This window comes from Manihot esculenta, chromosome 9 (genome assembly GCF_001659605.2).
Source record: "Manihot esculenta cultivar AM560-2 chromosome 9, M.esculenta_v8, whole genome shotgun sequence".
NCBI classification, from domain to species: Eukaryota; Viridiplantae; Streptophyta; class Magnoliopsida; order Malpighiales; family Euphorbiaceae; genus Manihot; species Manihot esculenta.
Window position 1 is genome coordinate 8818462 of NC_035169.2, and position 22734 is coordinate 8841195.

At 29.2% G+C, this 22734-nt stretch overlaps 3 protein-coding genes across 3 annotated transcripts; 1 reads left to right on the forward strand and 2 right to left on the reverse strand.

Annotated features, from left to right (window-relative positions):
• Positions 1–2048, forward strand: LOC110622851 (ubiquitin-60S ribosomal protein L40). Its single transcript, XM_021767533.2, has 5 exons — positions 1–172; positions 370–456; positions 551–653; positions 1694–1760; positions 1874–2048. The coding sequence occupies exons 1-5, from the start codon at positions 70–72 to the stop codon at positions 1898–1900; spliced, it is 387 nt and encodes a 128-aa protein (XP_021623225.1). The 5' UTR covers positions 1–69; the 3' UTR covers positions 1901–2048.
• Positions 2049–2713: 665 nt separating this feature from the next.
• Positions 2714–7822, reverse strand: LOC110623595 (beta-fructofuranosidase, insoluble isoenzyme 1). The gene is made up of 6 exons (XM_021768591.2): positions 7584–7822; positions 5067–5075; positions 4130–4983; positions 3879–4037; positions 3555–3799; positions 2714–3444 (listed from the first exon to the last, which is right to left on the reverse strand). Exons 1-6 carry the CDS (start codon positions 7753–7755, stop codon positions 3156–3158), a joined length of 1728 nt encoding a protein of 575 aa, XP_021624283.1. The 5' UTR covers positions 7756–7822; the 3' UTR covers positions 2714–3155.
• Positions 7823–19473: 11651 nt separating this feature from the next.
• On the reverse strand, positions 19474–21811 carry LOC110622050 (pentatricopeptide repeat-containing protein At2g33760-like). Its single transcript, XM_021766401.2, has one exon. The coding sequence runs from the start codon at positions 21780–21782 to the stop codon at positions 19773–19775; it is 2010 nt and encodes a 669-aa protein (XP_021622093.1). The 5' UTR covers positions 21783–21811; the 3' UTR covers positions 19474–19772.
• Between the last annotated feature and the right edge of the window lie 923 nt (positions 21812–22734).

A 22734-nucleotide genomic window follows, 5' to 3' on the forward strand; every position in this document is an offset into this window, starting at 1 on the left:
TAAAACCCTAAAGACACATTTAGCTGCTTCTCATCTTTGCTATTGAGAGGGAGACGCCGGAGAGGAAAGATGCAGATTTTTGTCAAAACCCTGACTGGGAAGACCATAACTCTCGAGGTAGAGAGCAGCGATACCATCGATAATGTCAAGGCCAAAATTCAGGACAAGGAAGGTATTACCTTTTTTCTTCATTTCGTTTGCTCCATTTTCCATTCCCTTTCTATTTGTTTGCTGAGAAATGGGCTCTTTTACTTTTATATTTCTAATATTAGTCTTGGATTTTACTCTTGATTTAGTCCTTTTTCATTAAATTAAATTCTTTACTTGTTTTTGTAACTTCTAATCTGGGATTTGATAATGATTGAATAGGAATCCCACCGGACCAGCAGCGTTTGATCTTTGCTGGGAAGCAGCTTGAAGATGGTCGAACCTTAGCTGATTACAATATTCAGAAAGGTGGGTCTCTTTTCAATCATAAACATGTTAGCTTTTGATTTTGTAAATATAATTGTTTATTTAAATGTGTATTGTTTTGTTTGCTCTCATGTAGAATCAACCCTACATCTTGTGCTGAGGCTTAGGGGAGGAATTATAGAGCCTTCTCTTATGGCATTGGCTCGCAAATACAATCAAGACAAGATGATCTGCCGCAAGTATGTCCATTTCGCCTCAAGTTTACTTTGTATTTTATTGGAACTTCTTTTATAGTCGGTTAAACCGCATTTGGTAGCGTTTAGTTTGAATATTTCATTTTTATGATGTTATTTGGAAAGATTTGGGTGTATGAATTTAGGAAGCTTGTTTCAAATCATGGACATTTTCTATGACTTTAGGGAACTAACTTAGCTTCTGTGCTCTTAAAGTGCACTAGAGGTCATACATGTTCCCAATAGTAATTTCCATTCTTCAACTTTGTCAGCTTGAATTTTTTTCCATTCAGTTGATTTTCATGGCTGGTACATTTTTTTCCTACATTTGTTTTGAGTTCAATATTTTACTTCTTGACAATCTATTGTTCATATGTGACGAAATTGTCTTAACTTATCCCTTTTCTTCCTGTGCATGTTTGTGACCAGAATTTGAGTCTGATTTTCATCCATGACTGTTGCTTTGAAAGCTAAACCCCTTTTGCCCATTGAGCTGTGAAAATATAAGGCGTCTATCACTTTGTTTTATTTTGTAATTATGGATTCAAGTCATGGGTATGAACTTGTGTACTTAGAAAGATGTTTAAGTATTAACACTTAAATAGTACCTGTTGTCATCCTTATTTTTCCTTTTCTCCCCCTCTTCCTGACCAACGCCTTTTGTTGTGTGTTTTTCGTTGGTGGGACTACATGTTGAACCCTCTTTTTCTCATCAGTGCAACGGAGGGCATCCTAGTCCCAAGATTGATTTCCATTCACATCATTGTATCGACTGGGCTTTACTTACAGTTGATTTTACTGGATGGCGTATATTATATCTAAATGTGCATGTATTTTGAGATTTGTATCGTTATTATATAGAAATGTTTTTGGCTTTGATTTACCTATTCTTCTCTGAATAGTTCAATTTTTTGAGGCTTTTGTTGCTTTAATACCATATAATGTGCTGGTCATGATAGTAGGTATAATATTTTAGGGCATATTTTTAATTAGTGGGAATTTAACTCCAGCATTCAATTAATTATAAGCTTTTCATATTTTTCTAGGTGTTACGCTCGTCTCCATCCAAGGGCTGTTAACTGCCGGAAGAAGAAATGTGGCCACAGCAATCAGGTTCCTATTCTTCTTGAACTCAACCATTATGATCCTTGTTTGGCTTCTCTCTACTTTCAATTAGACCTGTCTCTCCTTCAGGAGATCTGAATCTTATGTTTCCATTTTTGCAGTTGAGGCCCAAGAAGAAGATCAAGTAAACTCTGATGCAGAGGTGTGCTTTTATGGCGTTCAAAGATTAAAATGTTAGATTTGCAATATTTTCTTGCATTTCAGTTTTGGCTTTAACAGGCACACTATTTTAAGATTTTTTATCGAATTAAATGAAGCAGATACTTTATTTTTGAAGTTGTGATTCGACATTGTGTTGTGTAGCAACCACCCACTAGTCGAGCATGATTCCTTTGGATGGATGTTTTGAATCTCTTTCTATTCATCAATTCGGATCAACTCTTTTAATTAGAATTTGATTTTATTAAAAAATTCAATACAAATTGTTTTAAAAATTATATGTTTGAAATATTATTGAAAACGATAGAATTCTTCTACTCAATTAATTGCTTGAAATAATTGACAAGTCTTTTCTTGTAAAAAATGAATTTAATTTAGGTAGATGTGTGTGCAATATTTATTAAATTACAATTTATTGTTTAAATTAAAATTTAAGTTAAAAGTTAAATTTCGAAACAAGAGAAGTAATTTATTTGGATCTAACTCATTAGGCGTCTCATTTCCTAGTCTCTCTCCCTGTTCTTCTTCCTTAAGGTAATTCAAGTTGTCTTTACCCCTTTTTTTTAAACAAAAAAGGAAGAAAGGTTGTCGTTATCCTTAAATTCTTTCATCTTCCTTAAATTGCCGAGTATCAAGACTAACAAAAACCAAACTGTAACTAAATGAAACTGGAGATGGAAAAAAAAATCCCAATAGGAGCGAGGGATTACAATTTAAAGCTGATGGTGTGGGGGAGAGGTCATGCATATTCAATTTTATAATATTAATACAAACTGGTTCATAATTTGCAGAGATGAATTGGTTGGGAGCTGAAATTCATCAATGGAGCTTGACCCTTATTCAGTTATTGAGTGAGTGAATGGTTCACAAACGTCTTTTGGCTCAGCTGTTGTTCCCTTGCCATACAAGTTGTCAAGGGCTCTGTTTTGTGAAGTGAATTCCTTTACATTTTGCAAAGGAAATTTTGAACAAGGCAGTTGGTGTCCATTGGCCAGTGATATTTGAATGATACTGAATTGATGATTAAGAAGAAAAAAACATGCTAATTAAGATTTTCTTTGTTTTCTTAAAATCTCGTACACTTGAGCAGTTACATAGCTCTCTTTATTGGATGTTACAAAACTTAAAATTATTAAGACAGAGTAAACCCATAGCGAGAGGATTCTTATTTCATTGTTATGTCTATAGCTCAAACAGTTCCTTTTTTACCGCATTCTCACTTCTTTAAGCAGTCTCAAAGCCTCTATTCATTATAGGATTCTTCATACTCCAAGCATTAAATTTCTCCACTGTGATAGTTTCAGATCCATTATTGAACACAAATAAATGAGCTTTATGAAATACTGCCAAAGTAGGATAAACCCTAGATGTAATCACAGTCTTGCCTCCTTCTCCAAAACTTGACACCACTGAGTGATCAATCAAACTCCTAAGTGAAAGTCTCTTAGTCGATAAATCCACGTCAACAAACCCAGCAAAAGAAGGCTTATACAGTCCCTCTCGCAGGGAAGAGCTGTTCAATTGCAAGAGCAACATGTATCAAAACCTTATTGTGATACTATAAACAAAATATGCATGAAAGAATTTTTCAAATATGTGTAGAATGAGTTTAAGAAGAAAAACCTTCTTGCATCAGAGCAAAGGAGAACTTTATGCCTGTTTCCTGCTTTGAAGACTCTGAAGAAAACAGGAGTAAATTCTTCAAGTTCCTTTGAAGCTAATGTTAAGAGCCCAAATGGTCCAAGACCACCTTGATCTGTTGATCCCTTTTCAGCACAAACACCTTGTGCATCAATGTCAGCCCATTTATGGTCAAATGGTTCAGCTTTCTCAAGGCTTGGAAATGAGAAGGTAACTTCAACATCAGCCTGTTGATCAAAGAACAATTATCAAATTATTTCAACTTATATTATACAAAAGAATTTTTATTTTTAAATAGAAAGAAACCTGAGTAGCAGTGATGCGTTTGACTTCAACTTTTTCTCCCTTTTTGAGCTTTTGAATACCCAATTCAATCTTTTTCCTTCTTAAAGTTTCCAATTCTTCAACAGGCCATTGAACCACTTGTCTTTTACTTGAATCTAGCCAAATCTTTCGTGGAACACCCTAAATTAAGAATTAATTTGATGGTATGAAGCAGTCTCCAAATATTGATTTTAAGTTATAAAAAATAAATAAATGAACCACAAATTAATTACCTGAATTCCAGCCCATCCTTTGCTATTATCATCCGCTGCAGTATCAGACTCATTAACCCAACCCCACAAAACCCTCCTGCTCTTGCTTGGGTCAAAGAAACTCTTAGAAGCATAAAAGTTTCCATAATCAAATCTAAGGCCAGCCCACCCATCAACTGACGTGTTATCCGGAATATATTTGTCCCTCGTCCTATCATAAGTACCCACAGTGTAATAATCATATCTTGTAATGTCCAAGCTCACCTTGAATACATGCTTCACATTTTCCCCAACAACTGAAGTATCCAACCCATTTTGGCCGGATAATGAAACCGGGAAGAAATCCGGACACTCCCAATTACCCGTTCTTGGAACCGAATGAAGAGGGTGTTTAGCCTTAATCCATGTCTTAAAATCTCTGCTCCTATACAAGTATGCCATACCTCTATGATGTCTTCTACTCCCCACCACAATCTTCCAATGCCCATCAACCCACCAAGCAGTAGTAGGGTCACGAAATGCACTGGCATTGACATTTGAATCCGGATCCACCATCGGATTGTCATCGGGCTTGATCCAATCGCGAAGGTATGGGTCGGACAAGTTTTTAGGTACAGCATAATTTTGGATTTCACGGTCGTTCGGGTCTATTCCAGTGTAAAGGATAACAGGCTTGTTTCCTGGAAGAATAGTTACTGAACCAGACCAACATCCATTTATATCAAACCATTTTGATGGGTAAAGTGCATGTTTAAGAGCTTGCCAATTAACCAAATCCTTTGACACAGAATGAGCCCAAACTATGTTCCCCCACGTTGCTCCATTAGGGTTGTATTGGTAGAACAGATGGTACAGCCCTTTGTAGTACATAGGTCCTGAAATTTATCATCATATAATATAAGAAATTAAAAAAAAAAAAAAGGCTCTGTTTGGGTCTATTGCAGTGTAAAATTCTCACCATTTGGGTCTATTGCAGTGTAAAATTTTCCGGAGTCAAATTTGAGCAGCAAAAGCATTACATACATCAAAAAAGGAAAACAAAAGTTAGCTGTAAAGAAGATTAATACTCCATCATTAATTTATTAATCTAAAGACAAGTGACAATAAGCTTTAGTTCGGTGATATTGAAGTTATTTACACCACTGAGAGCTTTTGAATTCTAATTAATCCAAACAAAGTTAATCATAAAAAAATAAAAAGGAAATTACGAACAAGATATCAAACTAAAACCAAAAATATATATAAATATAGGGATTCAAATGAATCAAATTATTCGTGAACTATTCGAGATTCGATTCGATAAAAATTCGATCGGGTTCAACTTGATTTCTAAACCAGCCAAACTCGAATTTAATTTTTAGATCCGTTTAAGAAACGAGTCAAATTTGAACCCCATAATATTCGGTTCATTAAGACTTGTGAACTCAACTTATTTTCGAGTTTATCAACTCTTATAGTAGACTGAAATTAATATTATAAGAGAAATAAACTCAAATTTTTTGTATATATTTTCATGAGTCAAATCTAAATTTTTCAAAACTCACTTCTATATAGTTTAATTACACTTTTAAAATTTGTATATATTTGAATTCTTAATATTTAAAAACTTATCTTTATAAGTTTACGAGTTAATTTATATATATTTGGCTAACTAAAATTATTTAGTCTTAACTTTATTAATTTTAAATTAATTAAAATTCATTATACATATAAATAAATTAAACTATTAATGAACTATTCAAAACTAAACTCGATAAAAGTTCGATTCGTTTAAAACTTATTTACTGAACGAGTCAAACTTGAACTTATTAATACTCAATTTGAGTTCAAAATGAGTAAAATTTGAGTTGAATTTCAATTCAAAAAAATTTTAGCAAATCAAATTTGAATTGTTGAATTCAGCGGATTCGTTTCCATTCCTATATATATATATAGAGAGAGATGGGACCACAAAAAATACATAAAAAAAAATTGAAGCATGCATGTGGTCTAACTGGTCTAACCAATATAGAGTCTACAAAGTGGATCACTAAGAGCCACAGCATATAAAATAGGGAAGCCTGCAAAATAGAACGTTCATGTGGTTGCTTGTAAAGGTTGATTGGCCTTAAGGAGAAAGGAGAAGAAGATGAATCTTGCAAGGATAATATCAACCTTTGTGGAGGACTGTAAATTATGAATGGTTCATGTACAATACATTTCCCAAAACTTAGGTGCCTAACTTTCGGCGGCCACTACACCCCAAGTGTTAGCATTTCTGGTCCTTTTTTAAAAAATAAAATAATAGTAATATTATAAAAGACTTAAAAAATAATCTTTTTTTAGGACAAATCATACATACTTTTTAGCCTAGGAAAATCCAAAAAGGCATGCATTCTTGTAAGCATTAAAGTTATTGTTAAATTACTGCATTAATTATGTTTAGTATTTTTGTTTGAAATGAGAATTGAGTTGGGAGAGTAGAATATGAGAGTTCTACTTATTATCAGATTAATTCTGTGAGTGTAATTATATTTAATATTGTTGTTAGCTCTTTAAATTACTATTAAAAAAATATAATTAATAAATTTTAATTTAAATTAAACTAGTAAATTTTCATATCAATAATATTTTTAAAATTATTTTCTGATTAGATCTCTATAAACAGAATTTTATTCCTCAATTCCTATTTCCACTCCCTAATAAGCATGTAAAGAGCATGAGAAAAACAATGAAAAACCCCAGCGGAAGATTTTATTTTTCCTTACAAAAAAAAAAAAAAGAATATTAAAGAATTTTTGTTAAGACAGCAAAACATAAATAATAACTAAAAAAACCCACAAGAAACAAATTTATAATTCTTCCAAATGGAAGAACTACGATCTCAAGTCTTCTATGGGACCCAACAGTTTGGCAACTCCAAGACTACTGAAAATATTGCAGGGAATAAAAATGATGACATGGTTGCTGACTACTGAAATCAACATTTATAAAAATTGAATTTGTCTCCACGTATGCACTTGTGTCATTTGATTTTGTTCTCAGCCTCTGATTTCCAGTGGCAATAAATCCCTATGAGAGAGCTTGTCATGAAAATACAGTACCAAAATTATATTATATTTATGAGTTTTTATTTAGATTAATATTTTTCTATAAGGAAAGTAAAGAAAAAGGTTTAATTTGTTGGATTTATACATATTTATTCTTTGGGATTCCATCTGAAGGGAGCAAGAAAATTTCTTATATTTCTTAAAAAACCTCTTTTCAAATATTAAAAATCATTAGGTTTATCTCCTAAAAGTTGTATAAATTTAGAATGTGATTGTTCTTCTTCAAAGCATGATCACATCATGCAAATTAAGCAAAAACCATTAAAAAGAAGAATCAGATCAACACAGAAACAAAATTAAAAGAAAAAAACACTGCTGTATATATAAATATAGTTCAATGAAGAGAAGAACATGCGAATGTGTATATATATATATATATATGTTACCGTTGATCCAGTTCATGGGAGGCTGAAAGTGATAGCCAGTTCTGTGGACTGGATTAACCTTGACAGCTTTGACGTTTTGATACTGAGCGTAAATCTTGTGAGATCCCTCTACGCCATTGTTGCAGAAAACTAAGAGTAAACCAAACACTGCGAGAAACTTCGACACAGCCATGACAACACAGAGAAGAAGAAGAAGAAGAAGAAGAAGAAGGCTTATCTGGTTGATCTGTTTGGGATAATGAGAATGAGGAGTTTGCGGGAGGCGAGGGTGAGATTTATAGAGACAGTGTGCGGGAGAGATTAGAATTTTAATTAGTTGTGGATAACTCTTGCTCTTTTTTCTCCTTTAGTTACTAGCGGTTGTTTTGGCAAGTTTTTCTCCTGTTTGAAGGAAAAACTTTTAAAACTTTTTTTTCCTTTTTTCACCTTTATTTTTAATTAGAATTTCAACTCCAAATTTCTTCATTCTATAAACAATTTCAATATTTATCAATTAAAAATTAAAAATTTTAATCATTAATTATTTTATTATTTAAATTTTATAATTTAAAAAAAATTATTAATCGCCCTTTTAAATTTTTAAAAAATTTCTTAATTATTTTTTTATATAAAAAATATTTTAATGGTTAAAATTAATTAGAAAATTTTTTAAAATTTTAGAAATATTTTAATATATTTTTTAAATTAATAAATTAATTATTATAATATAAAAATTGAATAATAATTTTTTATTTTATTAATTAAATTAAATACTCTCTTAAATTTATTTCGATTAATATGAAGGATATCCATCCTCCTTAAACCTCTTATAACTATATCATTACACTCATGCCATTAAATAAGATCATTAACATTAGCAGGCTCAACCACCGGTGAACCACCATATAGAATTCCCCTTCCGGCCATCGCCACCACCTGAATTTGGAAGAAACAAGGGACCACTAATTTCTAAAAAATATATTACTTATTAATAACAGATTAATAATTCAGATGAAATTAAATATTTAAATTAAGTTGGTCAAAAATATTAGTGATAATAAAAAATTTACACTACAACAATTTTCACAATCATTAGGAAAAAAAATTTTTATCAGTGAATATTAAAAATCTGTTAATAAAATAATTTATTAACGGATTAATGACGAATAAAATCTGTTGTAAAAATTATTTACCAACAGTTTGTGTTAATAACATATCAATAACGGACACATCCTTTGTAATTACTAATAAATCACATGTCCATTAGTGAAAGAACATATTTTTAGCATAGACTGCACTAACTAATTGAGTTATTTGTTATTGACACTAACAAAAATTCTATTAGTTGAAAAAAAATAATTTGATTTTCCATTAAAATCAAATTTTTTCGTTAGGAATTCTAATAAAAATTCATTAGTAATCCATTAATGAATTTATTATATATATACATCATCATCCCTTATTCTTTCCATTAAAATCAAATTTTTCCATTAGAAATTTCAACAGAAAATTCATTGAAAATCCATTAGTGAATTTATTATATATATATACATCTATCATCACCTGTACATTATTCATATATGTCCATCATCACCATGTAAATTATTTAACTATATATGTAATAACCAAATCAATCGATATATAAATTAAAATATTTTTAAAACTTATAATATTTCATAATTATAATATACATGTCAAATTTGTACAACATATCTAAGTTAAAGTAAAATTATCAAATGATTCAAACAAAATATGCATACTAAACTAAACTAGCAATCTCATTATCTGTATTATCATCATTGTCTGTATGGTGATTACTAATAATAGGGACATCATCACGCTGCTACTGTGGAGCTGGAGTTGGAGCTATAGGTGCAAGAGCAGATGTCTGAGTAAATGTCTCGACACCCTGTTGTGCCATCATATTAAGCATAAATGCCTGCAACTCCTCCACCACTGAGTTAAGTCGACCATTCTTTGTCTCCAGTCGATCAATTTTATTCATCATCCTGTTCATTCTTTCAATGGAAGGAGGATCCACTTGGGGGTGCAGACGAGTATGAGGCAGAACAATAATATGATGTATGAAAATATGCAAAAGCCTAGGACCCTAATCCATAAACTTAACTCTTTTTCTACCCGTCAACTGTCTAGTAGTAAAGTTGGACCTCATTTAGGATGTCGACTCACTACTTCCCTCCTGTTGATGTGTTGCTGACTCTTTTAGTTGTATAAATTTGTCCTGCATTATAAAATTTTATTAACTTATTATTAATATGATAAGATTTAAGTATCTTAAAATTGTCTATAACTAAATATACTATCAACTTATAAAAATAGTTTTTGACCTACCATCAACAAACTCATCCGTCCTCTTTCTCTTATGTGTAGTCTCGAAAAGTTCACGAGGATGTGGTTCTCTTCCTAACTTTTCTCACTGTTACCAAGTATAAGAAAGATAACAATTAGTATCGTAATAAAATATATATAACAAAATAAATATTTTTGTGATTATTAATATCATCATCTGCTGGTAGGTATACTGTGAAACTAATCCACAAACATGTCTGGAAATGTTAGATTCTGCCCCTTCAGCCTCACTGCGCCTATTGGCAGAAAACTGGTCACACTTCTCTTTATATTCAGAAGTGTTCCAAGTTTCCTGCTACTTTCTCAAAATAGAATCTGGTGTAGCTGGATTCTTTGTGTTTCCCTTTCTGATTTTACATATAAGCCCACTGTATCTCTCAGCAACCTTCTTCTGCCATGCAATTTTGACCAAGCTGTCAAATACTTCATCCTATAGCAAATATTTCTGTAAAAATATTAAAATATACGAGTAGTTAGTAATTTTACATTGCATATTATGGTTCAATATACATAAAATTTTATCTTCACCTTGAATTCTTATCAATAAAACTCCTTCGTGTCATTTGGTATTGTCTTCCAACAGTGACCTTCCACGATCAATCTCTCTTTTATTATAAGAGTGATCCTGCGACTGCACAACTTCGACGGATGTAACCTACCTTCACAACAGTTAGTATGTAAAGGAGAACAATGACATTAATAGTAATAAAAAATAATTCATTATGACATATTATTAATGAGTGAAATGGTCTGTTGGAATGACTGTGACAGCCTACAACAGTAGTTGAACCTGCAGATGACCTATAAGGATCGAGTGATACAAATACTGGTGCAGATGCTGATGTTGATCCTGCTGCACTAGTTAATACAGTAGCAGAAGAGGATGCAGGATGAGATGACTATGAATATGATGCCGAAGGTCGTAAAGCTGCAGCGGAATGTGGAGGAGCTGCAGTGGAACGGGGAGAACTTACAATGGGACAGTGAAGAACTGCAGTAGTACAGGGAGCAACTGGTGGACACACTACAACATTATCCATATCTTGTCACAAAATAAATTGTAGCTAAAAATAGAATTTTGGTGGCTAGATGCTATTGCCACAACATATTTTTCCCGTGACATGTCGTAGCTAGAAGTGGCGTAACTAAAGTTTAGTTACAGGATTTACCTGTGTTGTGGTTAAAATAAATATTTATAGTCACTCTTTTTATTTAAATGAAGCAAAAATATTGCCATTAAAAATAAATATTGTGGCTAGTTATTAGCCACGAGAATGGAATATTTATAACCACATTTTCTTTTTGCCACAGCAACTTTTTTTTGTAAGTGATTTTGCTATGATTATGTTACAAAAATAATAATGTGGCAATTTAAACTTATGTATAGTTACAAATTTAATTTTATGGCTAACATATCTAAATTTAGCCATAAACTTAATTGTATGACAAAAAATATTTACTATTACCCACATTTAAATAATTATAAGGCTAGAATAAAATTTATAGCCACAAAAATAAGAAAGTGACAAGTTCTAGTATAATTGTTACACTTAATTTTATTTTATAACTATTGAATAAAGCCACAAAATTATTAAATTAGAAGCTATTCTAAATATAGTACATACGGCTACTATACTCTAGATGCAAGTGGTACCCATATCTGGAGCTCTGTATCACCAGGTTTCATCGATGTTCGTGGTATTTTTGGCTCATGCTCTGTTACGTCAATTGCAGTCGGCTCCTCCTGACTTGTATGGTTAGGTAGTCGAATTAGTTCTCTTAGCTTCTTAAACCTTCCTTATGCCCTTAACGCATCATTTCCATGTCCCTTCATTTGTGAAAAAAAATTAGTTAGGAACAAAAAATAGTATAAAATTTATTAGCAGTAAATAATAAACTTGCAGATGTAGTAAGTTATTTATACACAAAGTACGAATATATACAACTATAAACTGATTGAGAATGTATATTAATTCATTCTGATGCATACGAATCGAACTCGTTATCACTATCTATATCTGCAACTGAATTGGGGTCACTAAGAAAATCATCTTCATCCGTTGAAATATCATAGTGAATCTCAGTCATTCCTCCATTTGGATCATTTAAGGAATATTGTTCAGTTACATCATCCAGATTTACTTCTGCATAATCAATCTCATCTTCTTGGAAAATTTCATCTGTCTTTGAAAACATATCAGCTACTTTTACAATAGGTCCACCTTTAACTTTCATTACAACCCATCAATCATTTTTGTCACGACGCTTACTCGGATATGAAGCATAAATGACCCGTGTTGCCTGAGAGGCTAACATAAACGGTTCGTACTTAGTGAATCTTCGCTTATTGTTAACATCAACTATACTCTCTATGTATCTTGGTTCCAGTATTTGGTATTGGATCAAACCAATCACAATTGAACAGTATGGTCCTCTTAATTGATAATCTTGGATACTCCAATCTCAACACCTCTACTAACTGTTCATAGTAGTCACTTTCTTCTAAACTGTAATTGCTTCCTTTTATATATACACCAAAATTCATTGTGTTCCTATTCGAACTTTCTTTTATTGTGTTGAATTTATATCCATTGACCATATACCCATCAAAAGTGGTAACACTTCTCAGTGGATCTTTTGACATATCTTTCATAAACTGATTATCTATATTATTCTGCAAATCATGTGCATACTTATAAAACCATTCGACAAACTCTCTCTCCAATTTTCCATCAATAACTGTATCTATGATATTTGGTTGTGTCGACTTTACTCGCTCTACATATATGCTATAGATATAAATTTATAGTTAGTGTTTTAACAGAATGTATAATTTAAGAGAATTTATACTATTACTAAAAGTACCAATACGTACTCAATGTATGTTTTCATTTCTGGATAATTTAAGAGAATGTATGTTTGAGCAACTAGGATTTCATCTTTAGTCATATATCTCAATTTTCCCTTTCCAAGAGTTCTACCTATGCATTTGAATATGCTTAATTTACCTGGTACATCATCATCAGTGACAACTTCAGGCAAGTTGTGTGGCATCTTTCGAAGTCTTGTCATGACATGTGCTTCAAAATAATGAGCGAAAAATATTGATGCTTCTTCCACCAAGTAAGTATTGCATATTAAACCTTCCACTCTTACCTTATTTTTTACATTGTTCTTTAACTTTCTTAGATATCTGTTGTGTGAAAATAAAAATTAGAAATGTCTTGTGAGTAAATTAAAAATTTTATGAATATTTTAATATACTTTTAAAATTAATAATTTCACTAAAATGGAAAAACAAGTATAAAGTATAAGAGAGTGAAATCTGAGTACAAATCTTTCTATTTACCTTTATAATAAAGAAAGAAGTAGAAGGCTACATACCTTTCATGACAAAAATACCACAAAACCTCTTTAAGTGGAAAATTCCTCACTTGATCCTATACATTATAGACTAACAGATTTTCAAGGATATACACATAGGTCTCAAAAAGAAAAGGATGAGATTATTTACAATATATTTAAAAATTTATTATTTAATTTTTATAATATAAGAAAATTAATTATTTAGTTCTTAAATTGTCAAATATAAAAATAAAATTTATTGTTTAAAGTATATTGATTATTTTAAAAAAAATAATGGTAAGTTAATTTTAGTGGGGGAGAGAAAAAGAAAAGATGGGGAGAGTGATAAATTGATGAAAGAAAGAGGGTATAACAATGTTTTTGGCAAAGAAAAACATGTGGATTGTGGCATTTATGTGTTTGGTACACTTTAATTGGAATATTTATATTATATTGGAATTTAAAGGTGAAGATGCAGCCCACCCATCTCACATTATTGCTGTCATTTTCTTTTGTAGGAAAACAAATTTTATAATAATAATACTATAGCTAAAATTAATGTATACTCTATTTATTAAGTAACGTTTTGAATTGGGATTGAGAGAGTAGAATTTAAGATCTCTCAGATTTATTCAGATATACTTATTATTAAACTAAATTTGTGGGTGTTATATTTTAGAGATTTAAGTGTAATTTTTTAATATAATAATAATAATTATTATTATTATTATTGGAGCATCTAACTTTCCTAAAACGTTTTTATTTAAATTTTAATATGTAATAAAATGATAAATTTTTATTGGTCAAAATTATAATATTAATTTCTCAATTCTAAAAATAATTTAGTCAAAATTAATTGATAATGAAATTTATCTTTATTTAGTTTATCAATAAACAAATTTACTATTTTGATTTGAAAATAAAATTATAAACTTTCATATAGCGAAAAGATTTTTTTTTTTTTTTTCTAAAAGTTGTAATTGTTTACTTGATTCAAGATGCTTAATTCATAACTTAGTGTTTAATTCAAAAAATAAGTTGTGTTTGAAAAATTTTAAAAATATTTTATATCGTGAAAAATATTTTTTAATAAAATAATTTTTTTATTATTTAATTTTAATTTAAAAAATAAATTTTATTATTAAATTTATATAAAAAAATATTTTTAATAAAATAATTTATTTTTTATTATTTAATTTAATTTAAAAATAAAATTCATTAATAAATTTATATATAGAATTCTTAATCATTATTTCAAAGCCCAAAAAAATAATTTTTCTTTGTAAAAGTCAAAGCAATTTTTTGAAAATGATTTATTTTTTCATTTTTATCAAAAAAATATTTTTTATTAACTTTGAAAATATTTTTTATAAAATAAAAAAATAATTTAAATAACTAATAAAATTGATCGTTAATCAAGATAATTAATGTATTCTTACTCAAATCTAACACATTCGAGTTTATTTGGTTAATTTAATTTTTAACCAAAAAATTAAATTAATTTTTTTTGTTAAACAACTAACAATCTATAAATTGGCCTAATTTTATTTGTGAGAATTATTATCAGATACTTGAATTTTTAAAAAAATTATTAATTTATTTCTATTTTAAAATTATTAAACTAAAAAATTAAATAATATATATATATATAATTAAAATTATAAAAATTAAATAATATAAATATTCTAAATAAATAGCGACATGTTTAAAAGAAAATAAAGAGTTAAATTTTTATTTAATAGAAAAAGGTTTTAATCGAATAATTTTAAAATAAAGGTAAATAAATAAATTTTTTAAAAATTAAAAAATTCGGTAATAATTCATCTAAGTTATTCTGGTTTATATAATGACATGATAAGTAATCAAACATGAACCTGCATGAAAAAAACAAAATACCTAAAAAGTGAAACTAATTTGTTAAAGGAGAAATTACTGTTTTATCCTTTCAACAGTTCGATAAAACTAATTAATTAATTAACTTTTTATATTTTTAAAAATACATTAAATAGTTTTTAAAATTTTATATAATTATTCATCTTGATTTAATCCAATAGATAATAATATAATAATTATAAACGAGATTCAAACTCAGAAAAAAAAATTTTACAATTTAGTTCTTGAGTATTATTATTATTAACTAGTCAGTTTCTATATTTTTAAAAATTTATTAAAACGTTCTTATGTTTTCGTTCCGTCAATAAAATAGTCCTTCCGTTCTCTTTTCCGTTAAAATTAGATAAATGATGAGTGAAAAAATTTTTAAAATCTAATTTTACCCTCAAATAAAATTTCTTATTTAGTTCTTGGATATTGTTATTATTAATAAGTCAGTCCCTACATTTTCAAAAATCTATTAAAACGTTTTTATTTTTTCCATATCTATTAAAACGTCTTTATCGTTTCTTTCCATCATATTTTCTAATATCTATTAAAATGTTCTTATCGTTTCTTTCCGTCAATAAAATCGCCCCTCCCTATATTTTCATAAATCTATTAAAACGCCTTTATCTTTTTTCATATCTATTAAAATATTCTTATCGTTTCTTTTTGTCAACGAAATAATTTCTATCTTTTCTCACATATATTAAAATGTTCTTATCGTTTCTTTCCGTCAACGAAATAGTTCATCTCCTCCTTCTTTTCCTCTTTCTCCTCAAAAAGGAAGAAGATGATGATGATCTTTTCTCACATATATTAAAATGTTCTTATCGTTTCTTTCCGTCAACGAAATAGTTCATCTCCTCCTCCTTTTCCTCTTTCTCCTCAAAAAGGAAGAAGATGATGATGATGATGAAGGAGAAGAAGAAAAAGAAGAAGCAGAAGCAGAAGAAGCATAAGAAGAAGCAAAAAAAGCAGAAGCATAAGAAAAAGCAGAAAAAAGAGAAAGAATTGATGAAGAAGAAAAATGGAGGAGGAGAAAGAGGAGGAGAAAAAAAAGGGAGTAATTTGGTCTTTTACTATATTTTTAATGGCAAAAATAGATGAAATGACTATTTCGTTGACGAAAAGAAAACATAAGGACGTTTTAATAGATTTCTAAAAATATAGGGACTGATTTGTTAATAATGACAATACTCATGAATTAAATAGTAAATTTCTCAAAAAAATTAATATATTTAACTAATTGATGCGGTCCACTCATCCAGTGTAGCAGTTAGTTAAGTGGAAATGACTAAGTTGTCCTTATCTATTGAGTTAGATTCCTAGACCCAATCTTTAGTACTTGGTTTTGTCAATTTGTACTCACCCATTACTTTCCAAATATCATTCTGTTGATTTGTTTTTTTTTTTGTGAAGTTAGGCATAAGTATATTCTTACACTAAAAAGTGAGTGGCAAAATTCAAACATGGGACTTTTGAAGCTAAATGCAAATCAATCTTTATTAGTGGTGTCCGACATATATAGTTTATTTATTTAGTTTGAGTATTTATTTTTTAATTAAAAAAGTTAAAAGTACAGATAAAAACTGAAAAAAAAATGTAGGTTTGATTTAGGTATGAGAATGTGTCAGTATGTTATGTTTGAGGGTAAAAGAAACACATCCCATTTGGGAGGAAAAAGAAAGGCACTATCCACCCACAAACAACTGCTCATCAATAGTTCTGTTGTGGAATCCACTACATCTCTTCATCTATAGTTTCAGAAGTTGGTGATGTTGGAATCCCATCAAATAATACCCAAATCCACAATCCCATCAAAGATTAAATAATTATATATGTTGAGTAAAGAGTTCAAGGAAAAAAAACAACAGACGGTTCAAATTAAAAAAATTAATCGAATTGAATTAATTTTAAAATTTAATTTAATTTTTTATTTATTTTGATTCGGTTCGATTTTTAATTCTAAAATTTTCAGTTATTTTGATTCGGTTTAATTATCATTAAAAAAAAATTGAAAAAATTGAACCGAACCGATTAGTGATAATAATATATTATTTTCAATAATATAGAGATTAAATCATATTAAATCATATTAAAATTAAAATATTTTAATTAAATTTTAAAATATTAAAAATAAAGTATAAAAAATAAAAAATTTATTAAAAATTTAAATTGATCATTCAATTCAATTTAATTTTTAATTAAATTAAATTAATTTAATTTTTATAAATTTTAAAATTTTAATTTTTATTTTATTTAAATTTTAAATCGAATCGATTAAATTATCACCGCTCCAAAATAAATGCTCTCAACCAAAATTCTCTCTACCAAATCATGGAACTAACATAATATATTGCCACCCTAGCAATATGAGAAAAAGAGGGAAAGAAAGAATCTAGTCAGCTAACGTGGAAAGATCATTTTTCTGATATTATAAAATAATATGAGATTAATTAGATTATGAATGGTTGGGAACTTAGGATTAATAATTAATGAATGAAAGAGAAAGTTAAACAAGTACAGTAGATAATTAATTTATATTTATTTTATTGGGTTAAGGAACAAATTAATAATAATAAATTTAGATGAAGTCATCTAATTAAATATTCAACGATAAGCTTGTTTATAACTCCAAGATAAACGACTTCCACGCGTTACTATGAGTTTGCCGTCTCCAATTGGTTGCTACCAGGAATATATATAATACGATTTAAAGTTATAAATTAACTATAATAAAAAAAATTAATATAAATTTGATCAAATAATAATTAAAAAAAAAAAAAAAAAGCAAGCTGAGAGAGACTACTCCTTGATTGATAGAAGGGCATGTACAATATATTTAAAAGCTTGAATACAGCTGTAAACGATAAATTATTAAATTCAAATTACTAAAGATTTTAGAAATATTCACTAAACAAGCCTTACATAAAAATTAAATTCATTTTTAAATTATTTTAATTATTTATCACAATACTACTGGGAAGGTTTAAGGTCACACTCCCACGTGTATTGTGATCAACTTAACCAGCTTCAGTTTTTTTTTTTTTTTAATTTAAAAATTAAATGGTTATTTAACTCATATTTTAAGTGGTTTAAAAATTAAAACATAATGAAATTAAAAATATATAAATTATATTCATTTCATTTATTTCATAAAAAAAATATTTTTTTATATTTCTTAACATTTCAAACATCAGATAAATTAATCAATAAAAAAGAATAAATTAAATCATTTGAAAGAAAAACAGATTTTAAAAATCTTATCAAGATTTATATATAAATTTCTTAATATATTTTATTTTTTAAATTAAAATTTAATAATAGAAAATAAATTATTTTATTGAAAATTTTTTTCAAATAAATTGAAGTTAAAAACAAATTATTATTCATTGCAATATTAACCATTTACTAGAATTTATATATCGAAAATATAATAATATTAATAAGATTATTAAAATTTAAAAAATAATTTTTTTCTTCAAAACACGATATTTTCTTTGACAATTACTTAATTTTTTTTATTTCATAAAATCTTTAAAATATTTTTCTTAAAATATAGGCAGACTAAATCTAATGGTTATGTGAACAGTGACAGTGAGTATGGTTTTAGGGTATATATGGAAAAGGGTAAATTATCTCAATAAATTATTTCAATAAAAAATAATAATTAATATAAAAATTTGAGTAATAAAAAGTTTAATTAATTATCAATATAAAAAATTAAATAAGTTATTTTGTAAGTAGTTGAAAAATTAAAATAAATTGAAGTTAAAAAAATAAAAAAAAATGAAAATACTTCAAAGTTATTGTATTGGTATATAACTAATTAGAGTATTAAATTTGGTATAAGTTCAATAGATTTGTAACAAATCTACACAAGCTCCACAGTAAAAATTACATTTCAATATTTTTAATTAAACGAATTCACTGAAAATTAAACGAGCTAAATCTGAAAATCTCGCTTACACCTTGCTTGGTTAAAGGAGGATGATTTTGATGCCAAAGCTTTCATAACATACTTATATGTTTAATTTATTTTACTTAACATTTTTTTTTATTTTAAATTAGTTTAAAAGTTTTAATTTCATCTCAGTTTAGGCTAATTTTAATAAATTTATTGATTTCTTTGTTTAAATTAAAAATTAACAAACTTAATTTCTTGATTTTTATGCTGAATTTCTTCTTGATTAGCACATAAATTAACAAGTTCAATATCTCCATTTTCATGGGTTTAAAGCTAAATTATGTTTAAATTGAAATTTATGAGTTAATTTTGATAAAAAAGAGTATTTGAACTATTATAAGAGGGAGAGTCTAAAGTGAAAGTCTTTTTTTATTTTAAAATTCATCTCCATGCATAGTAATGGCCGGAAAGTTAGTGCTCATATGAGCAGGAGCTTTCCTTAACCTCTCCATAAAGAAGTCATACTCATCTACAAATGTTCTGACACATGAGTGCCTATACAAATTAAGCGTGATAAACTAGACCTAAATGAATTGAATCAAGCAGATATCCTAGAAATTCAAGATTTCAATAACTTTGTTGATTATGCAAAACATGCCTAATAGAAATTGCACGACAAATGAGAAAAAGGATCCTAGGATAATGAGTAATTACCAATAGTCTCCACAAGAACAAGCCCCTTCCTTGAAGTGGTGAAAGCGGTTGGCATCTCGAACAATGATCTCTCTCTGTGTAATAGCTGATACCAACTTGCTAAATGTGTGACAATCACCACAAACCCTGAGGTTCTTTGATATCCTGATAGTAGTTCCCTCAGGCGTGGCAATAAGGCCAAATGCAATTGCCAATTTCTCACTGTGCCTGTAAAGAATTCCAAGCTTTGTTGCCTCGTCAACATCTTGTAACACAAAGGTCGTATCAGGGACATAACCAGCCAACTCTAACTTCTGAGTCAAAGTCTTCAGCATCTCATGGATCTCCTTTGCTCGAGGATGAGTAAAGTCTCCAACTCTAAATTGATAAATTATGTTATCCACCTCAATCCAAGTATAACCGGGAATTTTCTTCAATCTCCTTTTGGTCATTAGATCTCTAACCTTTGCCACATCTTTCCACCTCCCTGCATTTGCATAAATATTCGAAAGCAATATATAATGCCCTGGATTCTGGGGCTGTAGTTCAAAAAGAGATTTTGCTGCCTTCTCTGCGAAGTCTATATGCTTATGCATCCTGCAGGCTCCAAGCAAAGCAGACCACAAACCTTCATCTTTCTCAACCGTCATGTTCTCAATAAATCCGAATGCTTCATTTAGTCTCCCAGCTCGACCCAAGAGGTCAACCATACAAGTATAGTGCTTTACATCTGGCCTCACACCATAACTTTCCTCCATCAGCGAGAAAAGCTGAAGACCATCATCAACCAAGCCTGAATGACTACAAGCATATAGAAGGGAAACAAAAGTGATGTTATTTGGTAATATCCCGCTACTCAACATCATAGGAAATAATTCTAGAGCTTTCTTGCCTTGGCCATGATAACCATAAGCCGCAATCATTGCACTCCATGAAATAACATTCTTTTGTTGCATACAATCAAAGATTTCCCTTGCAGAATCAACACTTCCACACTTAGCATACATATCGATCATTGCCGTGCCCAATACCACATTCAAATAAATCTTATTTTTACTGACATAATCGTGAACCTGCCTAGCCTTATGCATAGCACCCAATTTAGCACATGCATTCACAATAGACACCATAGCAATCTTATCAGGCACAAAACCTTCTTCTCTCATCTGGTCAAACAAAACCAACGAGTCGTTCGCATTTCCACATTCAGCATACGCACGAATCATAACTGTCCAGGTAACAAGGTCTTTACTGGGCATTTTATCAAACAACTGCTTAGCATCCTCAATCACCCCACATTTAGCGTACATATCAACTAAAGCAGCACAAACAAAATGATCCAAGTGCAACCCATATTTCTTGACAATGCAATGAACACTTGTACCAATCTCTAATCCCCTCGTATCCCTACAAGCCTTTATCACGAAAGGCAACGAATAATTATCTGGTTGCATTCCACATCTAATAAGCTCCCTAAAAGTCTCCAAACAATGCATGCAATCACCTACTTTAGCAAACCCACCAATCAACACACTCCACGAAACTAGATCCCTCTCTCCCATTTTATCAAACAAGACAGAAGCATTAACCAAATCTCTGTGATGTGCATATACATATAGTAGCTTGTTAGCAACAGTACGGCTATGAAGCATCCCATTTGTAGTTACAAGTGCATGAGCTTGTTTAATTTGAGACAAGTTTTCACAATTCACGAGTGTAGAGATGAAGAATTTGGGGTCTAAAGAGATTGAAAAATGAAGGGGTGACATTTTCTGTACCTGGGTATTGAGGTCTACGGTGGTTTGTGGATGAAATTGAGGTTTGAGAATGCCATCTGCCACGGCCGCAGCTGTTGAAGCAGAGAGGAACCGAAGATTTTCATGGTTAAGGACAAGGCAAGTTGATCGGTTTCTAAGCTTAAACATGAAAAGGAAAGCTGATGAGACCTGAGAATGCCAACGGATGCCATCAACTAGTTTTAACATGCAGATGCATCCAACGGCGTGCAAACTTAGAAATAACCGCATGTTTGGCGGGCAACATAGCCGGATCGGGTCGGGTCGTGCAACAAATACATAGTTACCTTCCGCCTAATAATAACGAAGAGAGACATTTACAATTTAAACGCTAAATATTGTCGTTATTAATATATTAATTTTTTTATTTTTAAAAATTTATTAAAATATTTTTATTTTTTCTTTTCGTCAATAAAATAACCCTCCAATTCTCTTTTCTATTAAAAATAATCAATTTTATTTACAAATAAAAATTTAGTCCTTGTATATTACTATTATTAACATGTCAATTCTTATATTTTCAGAAATCTATTAAAATGTATATTTTCTCAAATTTATTAAAATATTCTTTATCATTTCTTTCCGTCAATAAAATAGCCCATATCTTTTATTACATCTATTAAAACGTACTTAACGTTTCTTTCCGTCAACGAAATAATCTCTTCTTATCGTTTCTTTCCGTCAATAAAATAATCTCTCCTTATATTTTCAGAAATCTATTAAAATATACTTATTTTTTCTCATATCTATTAAAATGTCCTTATTGTTTTTCCGTCAATGAAATAGTTCATATGTTTTCTCATATTTATTAAAACGTTTTTATCGTTTTTTTTCGTCAATAAAATAGTCATTCCTCCTCAAAAAAAAGAAAAAAAAGAAGATGATGATAATGAAGGAGAAGAAAAAGGAGAAGAAGAAGGAGAAAAAAAAGATGATAAAGAAGAAGAATAGACTCCTCTTTAAATAAGAAGAATAAAAAGAAAAATTAAAATAAAATTAAAGAATAAAAATAAGAAAAAACCGTTAGAATAAATTTAATAGATTTCTGAAAATTACAAAGTTAGAATAAATTTAATAGATTTCTGAAAATTATAAAATTTGACTTGTTAATAATAGTAATATCTAGAGATTAAATTGTAAATTTCCTTAATAAAATTACTAAATAAATTATTTATTTTTAAAT

Coding starts and splice junctions, on each gene's coding strand:
- LOC110622050 (XM_021766401.2), bottom strand. CDS start 21,782: ATGCGGTTATTTCTAAGTTTGCACGCCGTTGGATGCATCTGCATGTTA.
- LOC110623595 (XM_021768591.2), bottom strand. CDS start 7,755: ATGGCTGTGTCGAAGTTTCTCGCAGTGTTTGGTTTACTCTTAGTTTTC. Junction 4,038..4,129: donor AAGGATGGGCTGGAATTCAG/GTAATTAATTTG, acceptor TTCTTAATTTAG/GGTGTTCCACGAAAGATTTG. Junction 3,445..3,554: donor CTTTGCTCTGATGCAAGAAG/GTTTTTCTTCTT, acceptor GCAATTGAACAG/CTCTTCCCTGCGAGAGGGAC.
- LOC110622851 (XM_021767533.2), top strand. CDS start 70: ATGCAGATTTTTGTCAAAACCCTGACTGGGAAGACCATAACTCTCGAG. Junction 654..1,693: donor GACAAGATGATCTGCCGCAA/GTATGTCCATTT, acceptor ATATTTTTCTAG/GTGTTACGCTCGTCTCCATC. Junction 1,761..1,873: donor AATGTGGCCACAGCAATCAG/GTTCCTATTCTT, acceptor CCATTTTTGCAG/TTGAGGCCCAAGAAGAAGAT.